Here is a 20,282-nt window from a genome sequence, read left to right as displayed (position 1 = left end):
TGAAACAACTGGAAACGCTTTTTTCCTGTGATGGTGACTGAACACTGGAACAGGTTGTCCAGAGAGGTTGTGGAGTTTCCCTCCTTGAAGAGATTCAAGAGCCATCAAGACATAATTCTGGGCAACCTGCTCTAGGTGACCCTGCTTCAGAAGTGTGGTTGGGCAAGGTCACTTCTAGTGCTCCCTTCCAACCTCAACCATTCTGTGATGCTCCAGAAGACTTTTTACAAATTCCCTACAGTTGCTATGCCTTTCCAGGAGAGCAGAAAAGGGTGCTTTCAGTACATGCTCATAAAAGAGGCTTTTAAATTTTCAGTCATTACTGTTTTGTCATAGACTACCTCCTGCATGTTCCAAAGGGGCCTTGGTATCTATTGCACACTTCTGCTTGTTCCCGGTGATACAGCACTGGTCTATCAGAACCTTTTTAAGGTTGTCACTGTCTAGATTTGCACTGTAATACAACACAAGATCCCTCAGTGCCTCAAAATTGATCTTTCCTCTGTTGCACTTAAAGTGATGCATTTAACCTTGAAATTACCCTTTTCTTTAGACTGCAAGAAGCAGTAAGATTTAGGGCCCAATGACACAAACTCCATGATATGCTTATCTGGCAGACACTTGCCCATTAACTCACTGGGCAAGGGGGTCCCAGCACCCCAGATGACTCACAGATATCACAGAGGCTGTGACAAGATAAAGGGAATGGTTTTGCAGGGCACCTGAGAGATTGTAAAGCTCTAGGTGTGCATACCCTGTTGTGAAGCAAGCTACAGAAATGTTAGTATTGTACACTCCAGGGTCACGTACCCTTGGTGTGGTTCCACGAGACCGTGGCTGTATCTTCATCAATAAAAGCACCAAAAAAAGACTTTCTCCATAAGCTGGGGGAAAGAGGTAACCATGAGACTCGTCTGGTTGTTTTACAATGTTAACGTCAAGGAGGTTGGGTCTCTGTCCAAATATTCCCCACAAAGAATTTAAAACCAGCCTTATCATTTGGATTTTCTTACTATGCTCAGGTCGCAAAAAAGATATCATCTTTCTGCCTGTAAAGTTTCAAGTTTAAACAAGTTTCATTTAGAGAAGTAATGCCTGATAGAAAGTAATAACTCTATCTTTCTACATATTGTCTAGCTCCAAACCTCTGGATCAGCCAGCCCCACCACCTGACGCACTCTGTGGAAGCCATGACGCACACCTCTGTGGTATTTGAGGGTGGGGGCTAAGAGGGGCTCTCAAGTACTCCCTCAGGGCTTGGGGGAGCATCAGGCAGCCCACACAGGGAAGCTGTCCTTATCCTGTTGGGAGGGAGGCAAAAAGAAAGGCGCAGCATGTCCTCAGGCGGGGAAGCCCTTGGGTCACCCGCCAAGGATTATAGGGCTGGGAGCAGCTGGGCCCCTTGCTGTCAACGCAGCCCGAGGCAACCCCACCAGCGTGCCCCAGGCCAGCAACACTTGGGTGCACTGCACCCACCTGACACGAGCCGAGTCTTCTACGGATGCAAACACATTCCTGCCCTGGACACCTGGGACCTCCCAGTCCCCGCACCCAGAGGAAGCCTCTGGGAGGGAATGGGTATGGCATTAGCCAGGAAATGAGAAGGCAGCATCCAGGACAACAGCCACCCAGCCCATGTTGTTAGCTGGGATGTTTTCCGTTCACCTCATGAGCAGCTTTGAAAATTGCCACTTCCGCAGAAGCCACCTGTGGGCCTGGGGCAGGTCAGGGCCAGTATAAAAGCCAGCGCAGCTCCTCGCTCTCTCATCCACTTCTCTCTCCTCGTTCTCCTTGGGAACCAGGTGAGTCTGAAGCGCTTTCGCCATGTCCTTCTGTGGCCGTGCAGATGCGCGATCCTCCACCTGATGCTGGGTTGTGGCGCTGCTTGTCATGGGAGGGGGAGAAGGGCAAAGGCCTAGCACTTGGCTGAGGGAGCTGTTACTTGAAGAGACAGGCAGCAGCTCGGCTGGGCATGGTGGTACTTTGCCGAACTGTGTCTGCATGAGGCCATGAAACTCCTCTGCTCAGTTTCTACCCCGCAGCTCGGCAGCTGTCTTTGAAGAACTCACAGTGGGGTGATGGACGCGTGGCAGACCGCTCCTCACCTGTCCCTGTGCTCTGCTTCCTCCCTCCAGGTGCACCTCCAGCCCCAAGCCATGTCCTGCTGCAACCCGTGCCAGCCCTGCCGGCCCTGCGGCCCGACCCCGCTGGCCAGCAGCTGCAACGAGCCCTGTGTCAGGCAGTGCCAGAACTCCACCGTCGTCATTGAGCCTTCTCCAGTGGTGGTGACCCTGCCCGGCCCCATCCTCAGCTCCTTCCCGCAGAACACCGTTGTGGGCTCCTCCACCTCCGCTGCCGTTGGCAGCATCCTCAGCTCTGAGGGAGTGCCCATCAACTCCGGGGGCTTTGACCTCTCCTGCATCACCAGCCGCTACTGCGGCAGCAGATGTCGCCCCTGCTAAAGCCACTGGTGACAACCCGGACAAGGACCCCCAGGAATGCAGACCTAGACTGAGGGCAGAGCTCCTGGCCCTTGACTTCAGAGATGCTGAGCATGAGCTGGGGTCTCTGAAACATGGCCAAAGTCTGCTTTCCCTGCTTGACTCTCTCCCATCTCCTGTCTTCTGTGCTTCTGGGCTGTAAGTCTCCCAGAGACAACTGGGGGGATCTGCTAAGCCCTCTCCATCTGTGGGGCAGGCAGATGGCTGCTCTGTGGGATCTCCGCCATGGGTGACGGGCACAAACTTCTGGCAGCTGCCGGTGATCTCCCACCACCAGCAGCCTCCTCTACAAGGGAACTCATTTCCTGCTTCAGAGTCATTAAAGCTTTCTGCATCGCAGCCTCTGCCTCAGCGTAATCCTTTCTGGGTGTCATTGTCTCGAGCTGCTGAGGAAGAAAAGCATTTCCTTGGGTGGTGGAGGAGAAGGTGGGGACACAAGCAGATCATTCGCCATTCCCAGAGGAAGGGGAGGGTGGGACAGGACAACGAGTCCCTTGATGCTCAGTCACTGTTTCTTGGAGCTGAGGAAGACACAGTCAGCTCCTTCTAAGGCAGTGGGGAACAAGCCCTGCTTTCTGGCATCAGGTCTTTGACATTGTGTCCCACAACATCCTTTTCTCTAAATTGGGTCCTTATTCTCCTTAAGTACCTCCAGCTCAGTGACCAGGTATTTGTTTTGATTTTCAGGAAATTAAATTTTATAAGATTCCCCAAATTGACACTGCTTTACCTGTGGCATGTTTTTGTGGTTCAACCCCAGCCTTTAAGTAAGTACCACACAGCTGCTCACTCACTCCCCCATCACCCAGAGAAATGGGGAGGAGAACTGAAAAGGAATGCAAAACTTGAGGGTTGAGATTAGAACAATAATTTAAATAAAAGAAAACCTATAATAATACTACTAACAGTTATAATGAAAAGGAGGGAGAAGGAGAGAGCAACAAAATCCAAAGGGAATGGAGGAAAGAAAAGAAGTGATGCACAATACAATTGCTTACCACCTGCTGACTGATACCCAGCCATTCCCCAAGCAGTGGTCCCAGGCCCTGGCTCACCCCTTCCAGTTTGTATACCAAGCATGACATGGTATGGTATGGAACAACCCTTTGGCCAGTTGGAGTCAGCTGTCCTGGCTGTGTCCCCTCCAGACCTTCTCACTAGCAGGGCCTGAGAAACTGACAAGTCCTTGACTTAGTATAAACATTAAGTAACAACAACTAAAACCATCAACGTGCTATCAACATTATTCTCACCCCAAATTCAAAACAGTACTGCACCAGCTGCCAAGAAGAATATTAACTCTTTCCCAGCCAAAACCAGGACACAGGTATTTGAAATCTTTTTTCCGACTCCTCTGAGTACTGAGAAGTTTTGGCCCCAGCTCTGACTTTGCAGCCACAGCCCCACACCACCAAACCTTATGTGTGTTTTACAGAGACAGAAGTATGGTTTAGCTTGAAAGCATAATTAAAACAAAGAACAAACTTTTTCTTGGTTAGGGAGAGGTGACAGATCAGCAAGGTAGAGAGCAGCATGTCAGAGAAAATGTGGGTAAACATTGAAATTTTAGTTACAGCAGTCAGGAAATAGCACAACACAAGTAAAATAGCAAACAGCAAAAAGCTTTACCATTGGGCAAACTCTATTGTCTGCACTGTTTCTTCATCCTCCAGAGACCAGACCACACTGCTCCTTCCCTCTGTCTCAACCCAATCTTTCTGCTTCATCCAGACACCCACTCTCTCCCACATGCCTCAGAGCTATTTAACCACTCTGCTATAGGATCACAGCTGTACATCATCAAAGCAATCAACCCACTGCCTTCGAATCAAGGCCACAGCTGCATATGATCAACATCAATCAACCCACTGCCTTTGCTCACCTACAGGTGAACTCCCATTCTGGAAGTCCAGTCATCCCTGACAGGATAGGATAGGATAAGGTAGGATTGCATAGGAAAGAATAGAACAGAATAGAATATTTTCAGCTGGAAGGGACCTGTAATGATTGTATAGTTCAACTACCTGATCACTTCAGGGCCAAAGAATAATTAAAGCATGTTATTAAGGGCGTTGTCCAAACGCCTCTTAAATACTGACAGGCACAGGGCGTCAACCACCTCTCTAGGAAGCCTCTTCAGTGTTTGACCACCAGCTCAGCAAAAAAATGCTTCTGAATGTCAAGTCTGAATGGCGTCTGATGTGACTTTGAACCATTCCCACATGTCATGTCACTGAGTACTGGGGAGAAAAGCTCAGCACCTCCACCCCTGCTTCTCCTCCTCAGGAAGCTGTAGAGAGCAGTGAAGTTCCCCCTCAGCCTCCTCTTCTCCAAGCTAGACAAACCCAAAGCCCTTAGCTGCTCCGCATAGGACATACCTTCCAGCCCTTTCACCAGCTTTGTTACCCTTCTCTGGATACATTCAAGTACCTTAACAGCCACCAGAAATTGTGGGGCCTAGAACCGCATACAGAACTCAAGATGAGGCCACACCAATGCTATAAAAAACAGAAAAATCACCTCTTTTGACCAGCAGGTTATACTGTGCTTAATGCACCCTAGTATAAGGTTTGCCCCCTTGCTGCCAGGGCATGATGCTAACTCCTATGGAACCTGTTGTCAGACACAACTCCAAGATCCTTTTCTGCAGGGCTGCTCTCCAGAAACTCATCTCCTAATTCATACTTGTATCTGGTGTTACTCCATCCTAGGTGCATGGATCTGGCACTTAGTCGTGTTAAATTCCATGCCATTAAGGACTGCCCAACGAGCCAATGTTATCTGGCAGCGTGGCACCCGGCACGCAGAGAAGCACCAGGGACTACTCCGCAGACAGTGCAAAGAACCTCCCTGAATCCACCCGAGAGCTGGAGTTATTTTTACACTGCCGGACTGTGTATCCAGCTATCCATCACCTCATTCCTTCTGCTCATTCCTCGTCTCACTCTCTATACTCTCAAAAATGCTGATCGATGTATCTGTACAATCTTATATTGCAGGCTCACGTCCATCCTGATACTCAAACCTGGCAGCTCATGCTGCTTTCCCCAGTATCTCACAAGGGTGTGAGTCCGTCACTTTTTTCTGTGTCACCCAACGGCCTGTAGTGACAGTCTCATTCAGAAGGAGGAGACATCAACTTTCTTGCTTCCGTTCTGCTTGTGCATCTTACCAAAAATTTTCTGCGCAATTCAACATCACCCGCCCATGCCTGGTACTTCAGCATTTCATCCCTTCTAGCATTGAAGCGGCTTCACTGTGTGGCTCCAAGGACTTAGTCCATTCCTACTTACGTACAACTCGTTTTCATAGAATGATAGACTCGTAGCATGTTTGGGTTCAAAGGGACCATGGAAGATCACCTTCTCCAAGCCCTCTGCCTTGGGCAGGGACATTCTTCATTGGACAAGTGGCTCAAAGCTCCATCCAACCTGACTTTGTTTTATTCAGTAATTCTGGAAGATAAGGCCTATACGATCTCTTTTCCTTTCTTCCTCTAAACATCTACGTAAGAACAATACATCAAGAGGAACTTGCAGACATTACAAAAATACCAGTGCTCCTTTTATGCCCATTGGTTTGTACACGAAAACAATGTCAGGTCTCAGCAGACCAAGTTTGCAGGGCTAGGAGCAGCTGGAGCTGTTCCTGTCTGAAGGATCACAAAAACACCCAAAAGAGAGAGCCCAGGCTGACATCACCTGCCTGCACTGGACCCCTCTGGCACTTAGTCCGTGTCTTCTGCCCACAGTGAGGCAGCCTTGCCCCGGAAACCACGGGCCCTCTCATCGCAGCTCTCAAAAGAGACGTCCGTGACGGCACGGGCATGACATAAACCAGGAAACGCAAGGGCAGCGTAGAGGGAAAGAGCAACACATGCCATGTCATTACCGGGGATGTTTCCGTTCATTAGCAGCATGCCGGAAAATTGCTGCTTATGCAGCGGCTGCCTTGGCCCTGAGGCAGCGTGGGGCCAGTATAAAAGCCAGCCCAACCGATGGCTCTCTCAGCCGCTTCTGTCACCTCCTTCTCCTTGGGAACCAGGTGAGCTGGAAGCCCCTTTTCTCCTCCACCTCCTCCTCCAGGACAGGGTCTAGCCTTCGAGGGCAGCTCAGCTGGTACCTGCTCCTTGGTCTTATGTTAGTGCTCCGAGACGGGGGTGGCGGGAGAGGTCAGAGGAGAGACAGTCTGTCACGGAGACAGGCTGAGGCTGGGCTGAGCTGGCCCTTTGCTCCAGGCTAGTGATGAGCATCCCTGGGCCTGGCTGCTATGCGCAGGACCCCGCTGAGCTCGGGCAAAGAAGCCCTTGTTTCCCGCTGTGCAGCCCCCTGCCTTGGCTTCCTTTTGGTGGGGTTGCAGGCTGCTCCTGAGGTGTCCCTGTGCCATGCTTCCTCCCTGCCCTCTCTCCCAGGTGCACCTCCAGCCCCAAGCCATGTCCTGCTGCAACCCGTGCCAGTCCTGCCAGCCCTGCGGCCCGACCCCGCTGGCCAGCAGCTGCAACGAGCCCTGTTGCAGGCAGTGCCAGGACTCTGTCGTCGTCATCCAGCCCTCCGCCGTGGTGGTGACCCTGCCCGGCCCCATCCTCAGCTCCTTCCCGCAGAACACCGCCGTGGGCTCCTCCACCTCCGCTGCCGTTGGCAGCATCCTCAGCTGTGAGGGAGTGCCCATCAACTCCGGGGGCTTTGACCTCTCCTGCATCACCAGCCGCTACTGCGGCAGCAGATGTCGCCCCTGCTAAAGCCACTGGTGACGGCCCGGACAAGGATCCGCTGGAACCCAGAAGATGATGCCATGCTGAACGACGGAGACTGTGGCCATTGCTTTGAGAGGGGCTGAGCATGCCTCACGCCTCCTGCAACGGGTGTCAGCCCTGAGGAAGGGGCCAGCCTGGGCTCTCTTGAAACGTGACCGATGCCTCTCGTTCCCTTCCTCCACTCTCTCCTTTTCCTCCCTTGCCTTTGTTTTTGTCCACTCCCCTGGGCCACGAGGCCCACCAAAGGCAGCCCAGGGGGGACCTGCCTGTCCCTCTCCCTCTGTGGGGCACTGGCTCTTGGCTGTCCGCGCGACCCTTTCCCTGTGGCCTCCCCTCAGAGGCATCTTGTTTCCCTCTTTGGACTCATTAAACTCTGCAGCATCCCAGCCCCTGGCTCTGTGTGGTCCTTTCCTCTCTGGATGTTCTCTAAAACCTGCGCAGGGAGGAAGGAGATGCGCCGGGAGGGAACAAATGGGGGAGCAAGTGGCTCCTTTCTCATTCCTAGACCAATGGGAGGGCAGCACACACAGCCCCATGGCCTCCTTTGGTCGCTGTCCCTCGGAGCTGAGGACAACATCTCTGGCCACTGCACAGCCCGTGCCCATCAGCCCTTCCCGTGCTGTGTGTCTGCCCAGAAATAGTGCCCTTGGCCTCCAAACATGCCCTGCGGATGGTGGTGCCAACTTGCCCTGTCTTCATGGGACGAGCCCGGTGCTGCAGGAGGCCCTGGGAGGTCAGCAGCCCCACGGGCACTCAGGGCAGTTCCTCCTGCTCTGCATGGAGCTGTGCTGGGGGAGAAGGCTCAGACAGAAGGTGGCGACGAGGACGGAAGGAGGGAATAGCGGGAGGAATCACCCTGGCTAGAGCCCACAGCCGCCTCCTCCTCACCTCCCCACCCATCTCCAGGACGAAGGGGCAGGGTGTGCATCCGAGGGCAAGGGTAGCTACGGCAAGTCCCCTCTCATTCCGTCACGTCCGTACAGCGGGTCCCTGCAGAGGCCAATGGGCATCATTGCCCACTGTCCTCTGAGGGGAAGGTCTGTGGCAGAAGGAGTCTGCTCCTGATGGCACAGAGAGAAAGCAGGAAAAAAGCACATAAATGACAAACACTCACGGCACTTGCACGAACCATAAGTGGGGCAATCCTGAAAAGACCTTGGCTGGCTTCCAGACCCACCAGGCTGCTCTCTCCCTCTCCCTGCGCAACGCGACAGAGGGGGAAAGAAGGTGAAAAAGGCTGTGGGTCGAGGCAAAGCCAGCGGCATCACTTACCCATTACTTTCACTGGAAAAACAGACTTGACTGGGGGAACATTCCTCAAACATATTGCCAATGAAAAATAGAGCAGGAGGGAGAGAAACAGCAGAAAAGCCCTTAAGATACCTCCACCCCGTCCCCACGTCTTCTCCACAGCCTCAGCTTCCCTCCTTCATTCACGGCTCTTCTATTTCCCCCACCGCGCAGCAGCGCAGGGGGCTGCGGCTGCGGGCGCTGCGGTCAGCACACACAAGTTTCCTTCTGCGCAAAGAGGGACTTTACCTGACCTGCTCATGAAGAAGCAGCCGGGTTTTGGCACCTTCCCCTGAACGCCTTGTCTCTGCCTCCCCAGACACAGGTGCTTGGCCTTCAGACTCCGTGTTCTGTGCGTGACCTGGAACTCATGGTGCTTGAACACCAAAGGAGCTGGACTCAGAGCTGCGCGACTGCCCCTGCGGCACCCCATCTCACAGCCGAGCAACATGCGGAGCCCCGTCCCTTCCCTTCCACACCCATTTGGCACCAGGTCTGAGGCTGTGCCTCAGTGAGCACCAGGCCGAAGTGCACCTGGCCCTGGCCTGGACACGAGAAGCCTGCGTCCCGCCCCAGCCCCCAGCAAGACGGCACCATAAGGGGACCGATTCAGGGACAGGGGCCCGCAGAGGCGGGCAGGCTTTCCTGGCCCTGTACTTAAAGCAAGAGGTGGGGGTGCGGGGGCAGAGGCTGCGTTTCAGCTCCCTGGGCACCTCTCTGCCCGGCCAAAGGCACTGCCTCTCAGCTGTAATGGGCTCTGGCTGGCACGGGCGATCTGCTGCTCTGCAGTGCCCAGGGACACCCCCGGGAAGGCCAAGGTCTTCACCCTGACCCACACAAGTACAGGCTGACACACGTGTGCTCATTCACGCCTGCACGGAGCCAGGCAAACCTCTGCACGCTTACAGAAAGACAGGAGATGGCAATGAGCGACCATCAGAGAGAGATGGGGGGAGCAAGAGGAAAGGATGTGCCGTGCCCTCTCCCATGGCAGTCCTGGGGCCAACGCAGATGAGAAGCATGGGAGCGGTGCCCCTTTCCCGACAACTGTGCCGCAAGCAAGCCCACGGGAATGAGCCAGGCGCACATCACCTCTCCGCATGGGATGCCACCAGCACTTGAGCTGCGTCTTCCTCCTGCGCCGGCACGTTCCTGTCCCGGAAATCCTTGGCCTTCTCATGCCGGCACTTAGAGCAGCCTTCATGTGGGAAAGCACGTGCCGTAAGCAAGGAAATGAAAAGGCAGCGGTGCAGGAAACCAGGACACAGCCCATACCATTAGGTGGGATGGTCTGCATTTGCCAGGAACTTGTCAGAAAATTATTACTTCCACAGAGGGTGCCTCTGGGCCCGAGGCAGTGCAGGACTGCTATAAAAGGCGGCCCGACTCTCTGCGCTCTCATGCGCTTCTCTTGCCCCCTTCTCCTTGGGAATCAGGTGCGTGTGAAGTCTCTTGTCCTCCTCCTTCCAGACCAGGTCTTTCCTCCGTGGAGGGCTCAGCTCGTGTGGGCTGTGCTAGCCCCGGGCTGGGAGCTGCTTCTCACGGGAGAGGGAAGGGGGGAGAAGGTCTTCTGCAGAGAGAGCCTGGGACGTAGCTGAGGTGGCTCCTGGGCTTTCAGCTGGGCAGCGTGTGCTGGGCCAGGAGATGCGGTGGCCCCGCTGTGGTTGGGTGCAGTGCTGCTTCTCATGTTTCCCCGTTTCTGGCTTCCCCTGCCCTCTCTCCCAGGTGCACCTCCAGCCCCAAGCCATGTCCTGCTGCAACCCGTGCCAGCCCTGCCAGCCCTGCGGCCCGACCCCGCTGGCCAGCAGCTGCAACGAGCCCTGTGTCAGGCAGTGCCAGAGCTCCAACATCGTCATCCAGCCCTCCGCCGTGGTGGTGACCCTGCCCGGCCCCATCCTCAGCTCCTTCCCGCAGAACACCGCCGTGGGCTCCTCCACCTCCGCTGCCGTTGGCAGCATCCTCAGCTGTGAGGGAGTGCCCATCAACTCCGGGGGCTTTGACCTCTCCTGCATCACCAGCCGCTACTGCGGCAGCAGATGTCGCCCCTGCTAAAGCCACTGGTGACGGCCCGGACAAGGATCCGCTGGAACCCAGAAGATGATGCCATGCTGAACGACGGAGACTGTGGCCATTGCTTTGAGAGGGGCTGAGCATGCCTCACGCCTCCTGCAACGGGTGTCAGCCCTGAGGAAGGGGCCAGCCTGGGCTCTCTTGAAACGTGACCGATGCCTCTCGTTCCCTTCCTCCACTCTCTCCTTTTCCTCCCTTGCCTTTGTTTTTGTCCACTCCCCTGGGCCACGAGGCCCACCAAAGGCAGCCCAGGGGGGACCTGCCTGTCCCTCTCCCTCTGTGGGGCACTGGCTCTTGGCTGTCCGCGCGACCCTTTCCCTGTGGCCTCCCCTCAGAGGCATCTTGTTTCCCTCTTTGGACTCATTAAACTCTGCAGCATCCCAGCCCCTGGCTCTGTGTGGTCCTTTCCTCTCTGGATGTTCTCTAAAACCTGCGCAGGGAGGAAGGAGATGCGCCGGGAGGGAACAAATGGGGGAGCAAGTGGCTCCTTTCTCATTCCTAGACCAATGGGAGGGCAGCACACACAGCCCCATGGCCTCCTTTGGTCGCTGTCCCTCGGAGCTGAGGACAACATCTCTGGCCACTGCACAGCCCGTGCCCATCAGCCCTTCCCGTGCTGTGTGTCTGCCCAGAAATAGTGCCCTTGGCCTCCAAACTTGCCCTGCGGATGGTGGTGCCAACTTGCCCTGTCTTCATGGGACGAGCCCGGTGCTGCAGGAGGCCCTGGGAGGTCAGCAGCCCCACGGGCACTCAGGGCAGTTCCTCCTGCTCTGCATGGAGCTGTGCTGGGGGAGAAGGCTCAGACAGAAGGTGGCGACGAGGACGGAAGGAGGGAATAGCGGGAGAAATCACCCTGGCTAGAGCCCACAGCCGCCTCCTCCTCACCTCCCCACCCATCTCCAGGACGAAGGGGCAGGGTGTGCATCCGAGGGCAAGGGTAGCTACGGCAAGTCCCCTCTCATTCCGTCACGTCCGTACAGCGGGTCCCTGCAGAGGCCAATGGGCATCATTGCCCACTGTCCTCTGAGGGGAAGGTCTGTGGCAGAAGGAGTCTGCTCCTGATGGCACAGAGAGAAAGCAGGAAAAAAGCACATAAATGACAAACACTCACGGCACTTGCACGAACCATAAGTGGGGCAATCCTGAAAAGACCTTGGCTGGCTTCCAGACCCACCAGGCTGCTCTCTCCCTCTCCCTGCGCAACGCGACAGAGGGGGAAAGAAGGTGAAAAAGGCTGTGGGTCGAGGCAAAGCCAGCGGCATCACTTACCCGTTACTTTCACTGGAAAAACAGACTTGACTGGGGGAACATTCCTCAAACATATTGCCAATGAAAAATAGAGCAGGAGGGAGAGAAACAGCAGAAAAGCCCTTAAGATACCTCCACCCCGTCCCCACGTCTTCTCCACAGCCTCAGCTTCCCTCCTTCATTCACGGCTCTTCTATTTCCCCCACCGCGCAGCAGCGCAGGGGGCTGCGGCTGCGGGCGCTGCGGTCAGCACACACAAGTTTCCTTCTGCGCAAAGAGGGACTTTACCTGACCTGCTCATGAAGAAGCAGCCGGGTTTTGGCACCTTCCCCTGAACGCCTTGTCTCTGCCTCCCCAGACACAGGTGCTTGGCCTTCAGACTCCGTGTTCTGTGCGTGACCTGGAACTCATGGTGCTTGAACACCAAAGGAGCTGGACTCAGAGCTGCGCGACTGCCCCTGCGGCACCCCATCTCACAGCCGAGCAACATGCGGAGCCCCGTCCCTTCCCTTCCACACCCATTTGGCACCAGGTCTGAGGCTGTGCCTCAGTGAGCACCAGGCCGAAGTGCACCTGGCCCTGGCCTGGACACGAGAAGCCTGCGTCCCGCCCCAGCCCCCAGCAAGACGGCACCATAAGGGGACCGATTCAGGGACAGGGGCCCGCAGAGGCGGGCAGGCTTTCCTGGCCCTGTACTTAAAGCAAGAGGTGGGGGTGCGGGGGCAGAGGCTGCGTTTCAGCTCCCTGGGCACCTCTCTGCCCGGCCAAAGGCACCGCCTCTCAGCTGTAATGGGCTCTGGCTGGCACGGGCGATCTGCTGCTCTGCAGTGCCCAGGGACACCCCCGGGAAGGCCAAGGTCTTCACCCTGACCCACACAAGTACAGGCTGACACACGTGTGCTCATTCACGCCTGCACGGAGCCAGGCAAACCTCTGCACGCTTACAGAAAGACAGGAGATGGCAATGAGCGACCATCAGAGAGAGATGGGGGGAGCAAGAGGAAAGGATGTGCCGTGCCCTCTCCCATGGCAGTCCTGGGGCCAACGCAGATGAGAAGCATGGGAGCGGTGCCCCTTTCCTGACAACTGTGCCGCAAGCAAGCCCACGGGAATGAGCCAGGCGCACATCACCTCTCCGCATGGGATGCCACCAGCACTTGAGCTGCGTCTTCCTCCTGCGCCGGCACGTTCCTGTCCCGGAAATCCTTGGCCTTCTCATGCCGGCACTTAGAGCAGCCTTCATGTGGGAAAGCACGTGCCGTAAGCAAGGAAATGAAAAGGCAGCGGTGCAGGAAACCAGGACACAGCCCATACCATTAGGTGGGATGGTCTGCATTTGCCAGGAACTTGTCAGAAAATTATTACTTCCACAGAGGGTGCCTCTGGGCCCGAGGCAGTGCAGGACTGCTATAAAAGGCGGCCCGACTCTCTGCGCTCTCATGCGCTTCTCTTGCCCCCTTCTCCTTGGGAATCAGGTGCGTGTGAAGTCTCTTGTCCTCCTCCTTCCAGACCAGGTCTTTCCTCCGTGGAGGGCTCAGCTCGTGTGGGCTGTGCTAGCCCCGGGCTGGGAGCTGCTTCTCACGGGAGAGGGAAGGGGGGAGAAGGTCTTCTGCAGAGAGAGCCTGGGACGTAGCTGAGGTGGCTCCTGGGCTTTCAGCTGGGCAGCGTGTGCTGGGCCAGGAGATGCGGTGGCCCCGCTGTGGTTGGGTGCAGTGCTGCTTCTCATGTTTCCCCGTTTCTGGCTTCCCCTGCCCTCTCTCCCAGGTGCACCTCCAGCCCCAAGCCATGTCCTGCTGCAACCCGTGCCAGCCCTGCCAGCCCTGCGGCCCGACCCCGCTGGCCAGCAGCTGCAACGAGCCCTGTGTCAGGCAGTGCCAGAGCTCCAACATCGTCATCCAGCCCTCCGCCGTGGTGGTGACCCTGCCCGGCCCCATCCTCAGCTCCTTCCCGCAGAACACCGCCGTGGGCTCCTCCACCTCCGCTGCCGTTGGCAGCATCCTCAGCTGTGAGGGAGTGCCCATCAACTCCGGGGGCTTTGACCTCTCCTGCATCACCAGCCGCTACTGCGGCAGCAGATGTCGCCCCTGCTAAAGCCACTGGTGACGGCCCGGACAAGGATCCGCTGGAACCCAGAAGATGATGCCATGCTGAACGACGGAGACTGTGGCCATTGCTTTGAGAGGGGCTGAGCATGCCTCACGCCTCCTGCAACGGGTGTCAGCCCTGAGGAAGGGGCCAGCCTGGGCTCTCTTGAAACGTGACCGATGCCTCTCGTTCCCTTCCTCCACTCTCTCCTTTTCCTCCCTTGCCTTTGTTTTTGTCCACGCCCCTGGGCCATGAGGCCCACCAAAGGCAGCCCAGGGGGGACCTGCCTGTCCCTCTCCCTCTGTGGGGCACTGGCTCCTGGCTGTCCGCGCGACCCTTTCCCTGTGGCCTCCCCTCAGAGGCATCTTGTTTCCCTCTTTGGACTCATTAAACTCTGCAGCATCCCAGCCCCTGGCTCTGTGTGGTCCTTTCCTCTCTGGATGTTCTCTAAAACCTGCGCAGGGAGGAAGGAGATGCGCCGGGAGGGAACAAATGGGGGAGCAAGTGGCTCCTTTCTCATTCCTAGACCAATGGGAGGGCAGCACACACAGCCCCATGGCCTCCTTTGGTCGCTGTCCCTCGGAGCTGAGGACAACATCTCTGGCCACTGCACAGCCCGTGCCCATCAGCCCTTCCCGTGCTGTGTGTCTGCCCAGAAATAGTGCCCTTGGCCTCCAAACATGCCCTGCGGATGGTGGTGCCAACTTGCCCTGTCTTCATGGGACGAGCCCGGTGCTGCAGGAGGCCCTGGGAGGTCAGCAGCCCCACGGGCACTCAGGGCAGTTCCTCCTGCTCTGCATGGAGCTGTGCTGGGGGAGAAGGCTCAGACAGAAGGTGGCGACGAGGACGGAAGGAGGGAATAGCGGGAGAAATCACCCTGGCTAGAGCCCACAGCCGCCTCCTCCTCACCTCCCCACCCATCTCCAGGACGAAGGGGCAGGGTGTGCATCCGAGGGCAAGGGTAGCTACGGCAAGTCCCCTCTCATTCCGTCACGTCCGTACAGCGGGTCCCTGCAGAGGCCAATGGGCATCATTGCCCACTGTCCTCTGAGGGGAAGGTCTGTGGCAGAAGGAGTCTGCTCCTGATGGCACAGAGAGAAAGCAGGAAAAAAGCACATAAATGACAAACACTCACGGCACTTGCACGAACCATAAGTGGGGCAATCCTGAAAAGACCTTGGCTGGCTTCCAGACCCACCAGGCTGCTCTCTCCCTCTCCCTGCGCAACGCGACAGAGGGGGAAAGAAGGTGAAAAAGGCTGTGGGTCGAGGCAAAGCCAGCGGCATCACTTACCCGTTACTTTCACTGGAAAAACAGACTTGACTGGGGGAACATTCCTCAAACATATTGCCAATGAAAAATAGAGCAGCAGGGAGAGAAACAGCAGAAAAGCCCTTAAGATACCTCCACCCCGTCCCCACGTCTTCTCCACAGCCTCAGCTTCCCTCCTTCATTCACGGCTCTTCTATTTCCCCCACCGCGCAGCAGCGCAGGGGGCTGCGGCTGCGGGCGCTGCGGTCAGCACACACAAGTTTCCTTCTGCGCAAAGAGGGACTTTACCTGACCTGCTCATGAAGAAGCAGCCGGGTTTTGGCACCTTCCCCTGAACGCCTTGTCTCTGCCTCCCCAGACACAGGTGCTTGGCCTTCAGACTCCGTGTTCTGTGCGTGACCTGGAACTCATGGTGCTTGAACACCAAAGGAGCTGGACTCAGAGCTGCGCGACTGCCCCTGCGGCACCCCATCTCACAGCCGAGCAACATGCGGAGCCCCGTCCCTTCCCTTCCACACCCATTTGGCACCAGGTCTGAGGCCGTGCCTCAGTGAGCACCAGGCCGAAGTGCACCTGGCCCTGGCCTGGACACGAGGAGCCTGCGTCCCGCCCCAGCCCCCAGCAAGACGGCACCATAAGGGGACCGATTCAGGGACAGGGGCCCGCAGAGGCGGGCAGGCTTTCCTGGCCCTGTACTTAAAGCAAGAGGTGGGGGTGCGGGGGCAGAGGCTGCGTTTCAGCTCCCTGGGCACCTCTCTGCCCGGCCAAAGGCACCGCCTCTCAGCTGTAATGGGCTCTGGCTGGCACGGGCGATCTGCTGCTCTGCAGTGCCCAGGGACACCCCCGGGAAGGCCAAGGTCTTCACCCTGACCCACACAAGTACAGGCTGACACACGTGTGCTCATTCACGCCTGCACGGAGCCAGGCAAACCTCTGCACGCTTACAGAAAGACAGGAGATGGCAATGAGCGACCATCAGAGAGAGATGGGGGGAGCAAGAGGAAAGGATGTGCCGTGCCCTCTCCCATGGCAGTCCTGGGGCCAACGCAGATGAGAAGCATGGGAGCGGTGCCCCTTTCCCGACAACTGTGCCGCAAGCAAGCCCACGGGAATGAGCCAGGCGCACATCACCTCTCCGCATGGGATGCCACCAGCACTTGAGCTGCGTCTTCCTCCTGCGCCGGCACGTTCCTGTCCCGGAAATCCTTGGCCTTCTCATGCCGGCACTTAGAGCAGCCTTCATGTGGGAAAGCACGTGCCGTAAGCAAGGAAATGAAAAGGCAGCGGTGCAGGAAACCAGGACACAGCCCATACCATTAGGTGGGATGGTCTGCATTTGCCAGGAACTTGTCAGAAAATTATTACTTCCACAGAGGGTGCCTCTGGGCCCGAGGCAGTGCAGGACTGCTATAAAAGGCGGCCCGACTCTCTGCGCTCTCATGCGCTTCTCTTGCCCCCTTCTCCTTGGGAATCAGGTGCGTGTGAAGTCTCTTGTCCTCCTCCTTCCAGACCAGGTCTTTCCTCCGTGGAGGGCTCAGCTCGTGTGGGCTGTGCTAGCCCCGGGCTGGGAGCTGCTTCTCACGGGAGAGGGAAGGGGGGAGAAGGTCTTCTGCAGAGAGAGCCTGGGACGTAGCTGAGGTGGCTCCTGGGCTTTCAGCTGGGCAGCGTGTGCTGGGCCAGGAGATGCGGTGGCCCCGCTGTGGTTGGGTGCAGTGCTGCTTCTCATGTTTCCCCGTTTCTGGCTTCCCCTGCCCTCTCTCCCAGGTGCACCTCCAGCCCCAAGCCATGTCCTGCTGCAACCCGTGCCAGCCCTGCCAGCCCTGCGGCCCGACCCCGCTGGCCAGCAGCTGCAACGAGCCCTGTGTCAGGCAGTGCCAGAGCTCCAACATCGTCATCCAGCCCTCCGCCGTGGTGGTGACCCTGCCCGGCCCCATCCTCAGCTCCTTCCCGCAGAACACCGCCGTGGGCTCCTCCACCTCCGCTGCCGTTGGCAGCATCCTCAGCTGTGAGGGAGTGCCCATCAACTCCAGGGGCTTTGACCTCTCCTGCATCACCAGCCGCTACTGCGGCAGCAGATGTCGCCCCTGCTAAAGGTGCTGGCAACAGCTTTGGGCAAGAACCTTCAGGACCTCAGAACATGGACCGGAGATGGAGCTCCGTGCCATTGGCCCCTTCTTCCACTCAGCCTTTTTGCCCTCTTCCCTTTGCTGTCGCCTAGCCTCCCAGCACCAGCGTGGCTGGCACCTGTTGGCCTCCCTCCCTCCGCAGGGCAGGCAGACGGACACCCTGCAGGAGCTCCACCGCACCTCAGTGGCTGCCCCTGGCGCTGCCTAGGAGCCACCTCCTTTTCTTCTTTCGACTCATTAAAGTTGTGCTGCATCCAGGCCTGTGCCTCCGAGTCCTCCCTCCTTCTGTGGCAGCTCTCCCAGTCTGCCCGGGGAATAATGGGGGAGGAAGGGGAGGGTGGAACTCTTACAGAATCGGATCTCCTCAAGGCACTACTGGGCTCAACAGAACAACTCAGACACACGGCACCCCATGGATGATGTAAGGTTCCCCTCAGGCTCTTCCTTCCAACAGTTTCGGGCAGAGAAGCCATCTATTTCAATGTCACTGGCCACTGGGCACCTTTTGGCAGTACGAGACAGGCCCCCACCTAACCATAGCACAAATGCTGGAGATGGCCCTGCCCAGACTCAGCTACCCTTCCTCACCCAGTGCTCTGAGGCAAGGCCAGTCTGAGCTCTGCTTACACCACCACTGCTCCTCATTGCAGAGCAGGCTCTTCTAGCACTGCAGCCTGTAGCCATTGGCCATCTATCCTTCAACAGACCCTGCACTTGGAGCCACATGGGCACAATGAAAGGCAGGGCTGTGCCCTCACAGTAGGACACCTGTCTCACACTGGGCCGTGCGGGGAACCGGACCCGTCTGGGCAGTTACACTGGCAGGACGAGTACTGGTACTAATCCCAGGAAGGCATCTCCCCAGCATGGGTCCAAGGCCCTGCTCTGCCCTGCGCCCAGGCAATGGACCCCAGGGTGGAGTCCTTCAAAGTCAACAGAGCTGTCATCTAGAAGACCTGGATAATCAATACCAATACACTCCTCTGGGCACATCAATCTGACACCTTAGAAGTGTAATATGGACCTGCTGACTTACCCTTTGGGGACCGTCATTTCTCTTGATCACTACAAAAGCCTTCTAGAGAAGAAGTTCAAAAGTTCATGTTCCTCTCTGCTATTCCCTGCCTATAGCATATGAGTCTTTAAGTGAACAAGTCTAGGAAATGAAGAGGACGTTAACCATGCAGCATTTAATTTTCTCTGCAAAAAATGCTAGTCTTGATTGCCATAAACTCTTTTGGAATGCAGATTTTCTTTGTCGTGACAGTGGTGCAGTGGAGTGGTTTGTATAAAGTGACGTCGTGATTGAAGGACATCACTGAGACGATCATAGAATCATAAGATAGTCCAGGTTTGAAGGGGCCTTCAGAGATAACCTGGTCCAATCTTTCGTGGGATAGGAGGCCTAGATGAGATTATCTAACCACCTTGTCCAGTTGCATCTTGCAAACCTCCAGCAATGGGGACTCCACCGTGTCCCTGGGGAGGCTGTTCCAGGGAATGGTTGTTCGTACTATAAAAATTGTAGTTCTTACGTCAAGGTAAAACCTCTCCAGGTGCAACTTGTACTTGTTGGCCCTTGTCTTCTCCATGTGGCTTCTTGTGATGAGAGAGCCTCCCTCCTCTTTGTAGACAACCTTTAAGTACTGGAATATTGTGATCAGGTCCCCCACCAGAGAAAAAAGGCCTAGCTCCTTCACTCTTTCCTCACAGGACAGGTTCTCCAGCCCTTTGGTCCTTTGACACATAAGAGGGGCTGGTGGAGCTTGCAAGAAGCAGATTTTCTTTCTCATGAGAGTGGTGTAATGGAGCAGTTTGCATATGATGAAATCATGATTAAAGGACATGTTGTGGTTTAACCCCAGCTGGCAACCAAGTACCACCACACAGTTGCTCGCTCACTCCTGCCCACCCCACCCCCCCCCACCCCCCCCTCCCCATTGGCATGGGGAAGAGAATCAGGAAAGGTAAAACTCACGTGTTGAGGTAACAGCAATTTAATAATTGACGTAAAATGAAATATAATAGTAGTAGTAGTAGTAGTAGTGTGACAAAAAGGGGAGGGAGAGAGGAATAAAATCCGAAAGGGAAAAAACAAAACAAGTGATGCACAATACAATCGCTCACCACCCGCTGACTGATGCAACAACCAGACTGCCCAAACCGCTCCCCCTGAGTTTATATACTCAGCATGACATTCTGTGATATGGAAGATCCCTTTGGCCAGTTTGGGTCAGCTGTCCTGGCTGCGTCCCCTGCCATTTCCTTGCACACACACACACCCCCACCTTATCACTGGCAGGGCCTAAACAACCAAAAAGTCCTGGGCTTAGTATAAATGTTACTTAGCAACAACTAAAGCCATCAGTGTGTTATCAACATTATTCTCATACCAAACCAAAAACATAGCATTGTACCAGCTATGGAGAAGAAAACTAACTCCACCCTGGCCAAAACCAGGGCAGGACATCACTGAGAGGATCACAAACTCAGTGATAACCAGGAAAAAGGGGAAGAATGACTGTGCCTGCCAGCAGGCAACACCAGCATTTTTTCTGGTGGCAAGAACATCTACATCGTTTTTGACACGCCAGTGATGGTATACCAGGCCTCCATGAAGGGAACCTGATGAGGATGTAGAAATTCAGCAAGGTCTGCAGGTGCTGACTGCTCCACACAGTGACAATGAGGAGGCCATTCCCCACCAAGGTTGGAAGACACATGGAGGAAATAATGGCACATGGGAGCACGTGCCCACCTTGGGAGATGTGGGAAGCCCGGGGGAATGACATCACTTACAGATGTCCTGCTCTTCTTTGCTGTGGCCCAGTACATGACCAGGAGGGATCAGCTGCCCAGACCAGACGGAAGGAATAAAGCTGTGGTCGGTTAAATCTATTCTCTGTATTGCTGTCAGACGGATAATCAGAACCTGTT

General features: G+C 56.0%; 3 protein-coding genes across 3 annotated transcripts; all 3 read left to right on the top strand.

Annotated features, from left to right (window-relative positions):
* The first annotated feature begins 1,506 nt into the window (after positions 1 to 1,506).
* On the top strand, positions 1,507 to 2,478 carry LOC308055653 (feather keratin Cos1-1/Cos1-3/Cos2-1). Its single transcript, XM_080369849.1, has 2 exons — positions 1,507 to 1,802; positions 2,136 to 2,478. Exon 2 carries the CDS (start codon positions 2,157 to 2,159, stop codon positions 2,460 to 2,462), a length of 306 nt encoding a protein of 101 aa, XP_080225975.1. The 5' UTR covers positions 1,507 to 1,802; positions 2,136 to 2,156; the 3' UTR covers positions 2,463 to 2,478.
* Positions 2,479 to 5,698: 3,220 nt separating this feature from the next.
* Positions 5,699 to 7,640, top strand: LOC308055649 (feather keratin Cos1-2-like). The gene is made up of 2 exons (XM_080369844.1): positions 5,699 to 6,545; positions 6,913 to 7,640. Exons 1-2 carry the CDS (start codon positions 6,378 to 6,380, stop codon positions 7,237 to 7,239), a joined length of 495 nt encoding a protein of 164 aa, XP_080225970.1. The 5' UTR covers positions 5,699 to 6,377; the 3' UTR covers positions 7,240 to 7,640.
* A 1,636-nt stretch (positions 7,641 to 9,276) lies between these two features.
* Positions 9,277 to 10,997, top strand: LOC308055642 (feather keratin Cos2-2-like). Its single transcript, XM_080369837.1, has one exon. It carries the CDS (start codon positions 10,189 to 10,191, stop codon positions 10,594 to 10,596), a length of 408 nt encoding a protein of 135 aa, XP_080225963.1. The 5' UTR covers positions 9,277 to 10,188; the 3' UTR covers positions 10,597 to 10,997.
* Positions 10,998 to 20,282: the final 9,285 nt, after the last annotated feature.

Source organism: Falco punctatus (assembly GCF_963210335.1).
Source record: "Falco punctatus genome assembly, chromosome: 19".
NCBI classification, from domain to species: Eukaryota; Metazoa; Chordata; class Aves; order Falconiformes; family Falconidae; genus Falco; species Falco punctatus.
The sequence above is the reverse complement of the archived record's forward strand: the minus strand, read 5'-3'. Positions and strand labels throughout refer to the sequence as shown.

What these genes read in the sequence shown, in the direction of transcription:
- LOC308055642 (XM_080369837.1), top strand. Translation starts at nt 10,189, where the DNA reads ATGCGGTGGCCCCGCTGTGGTTGGGTGCAGTGCTGCTTCTCATGTTTC.
- LOC308055649 (XM_080369844.1), top strand. Translation starts at nt 6,378, where the DNA reads ATGCCATGTCATTACCGGGGATGTTTCCGTTCATTAGCAGCATGCCGG. An exon ending in TCCTTCTCCTTGGGAACCAG is followed by an intron (nt 6,546 to 6,912) that starts GTGAGCTGGAAG and finishes CCTCTCTCCCAG; the next exon opens with GTGCACCTCCAGCCCCAAGC.
- LOC308055653 (XM_080369849.1), top strand. Translation starts at nt 2,157, where the DNA reads ATGTCCTGCTGCAACCCGTGCCAGCCCTGCCGGCCCTGCGGCCCGACC.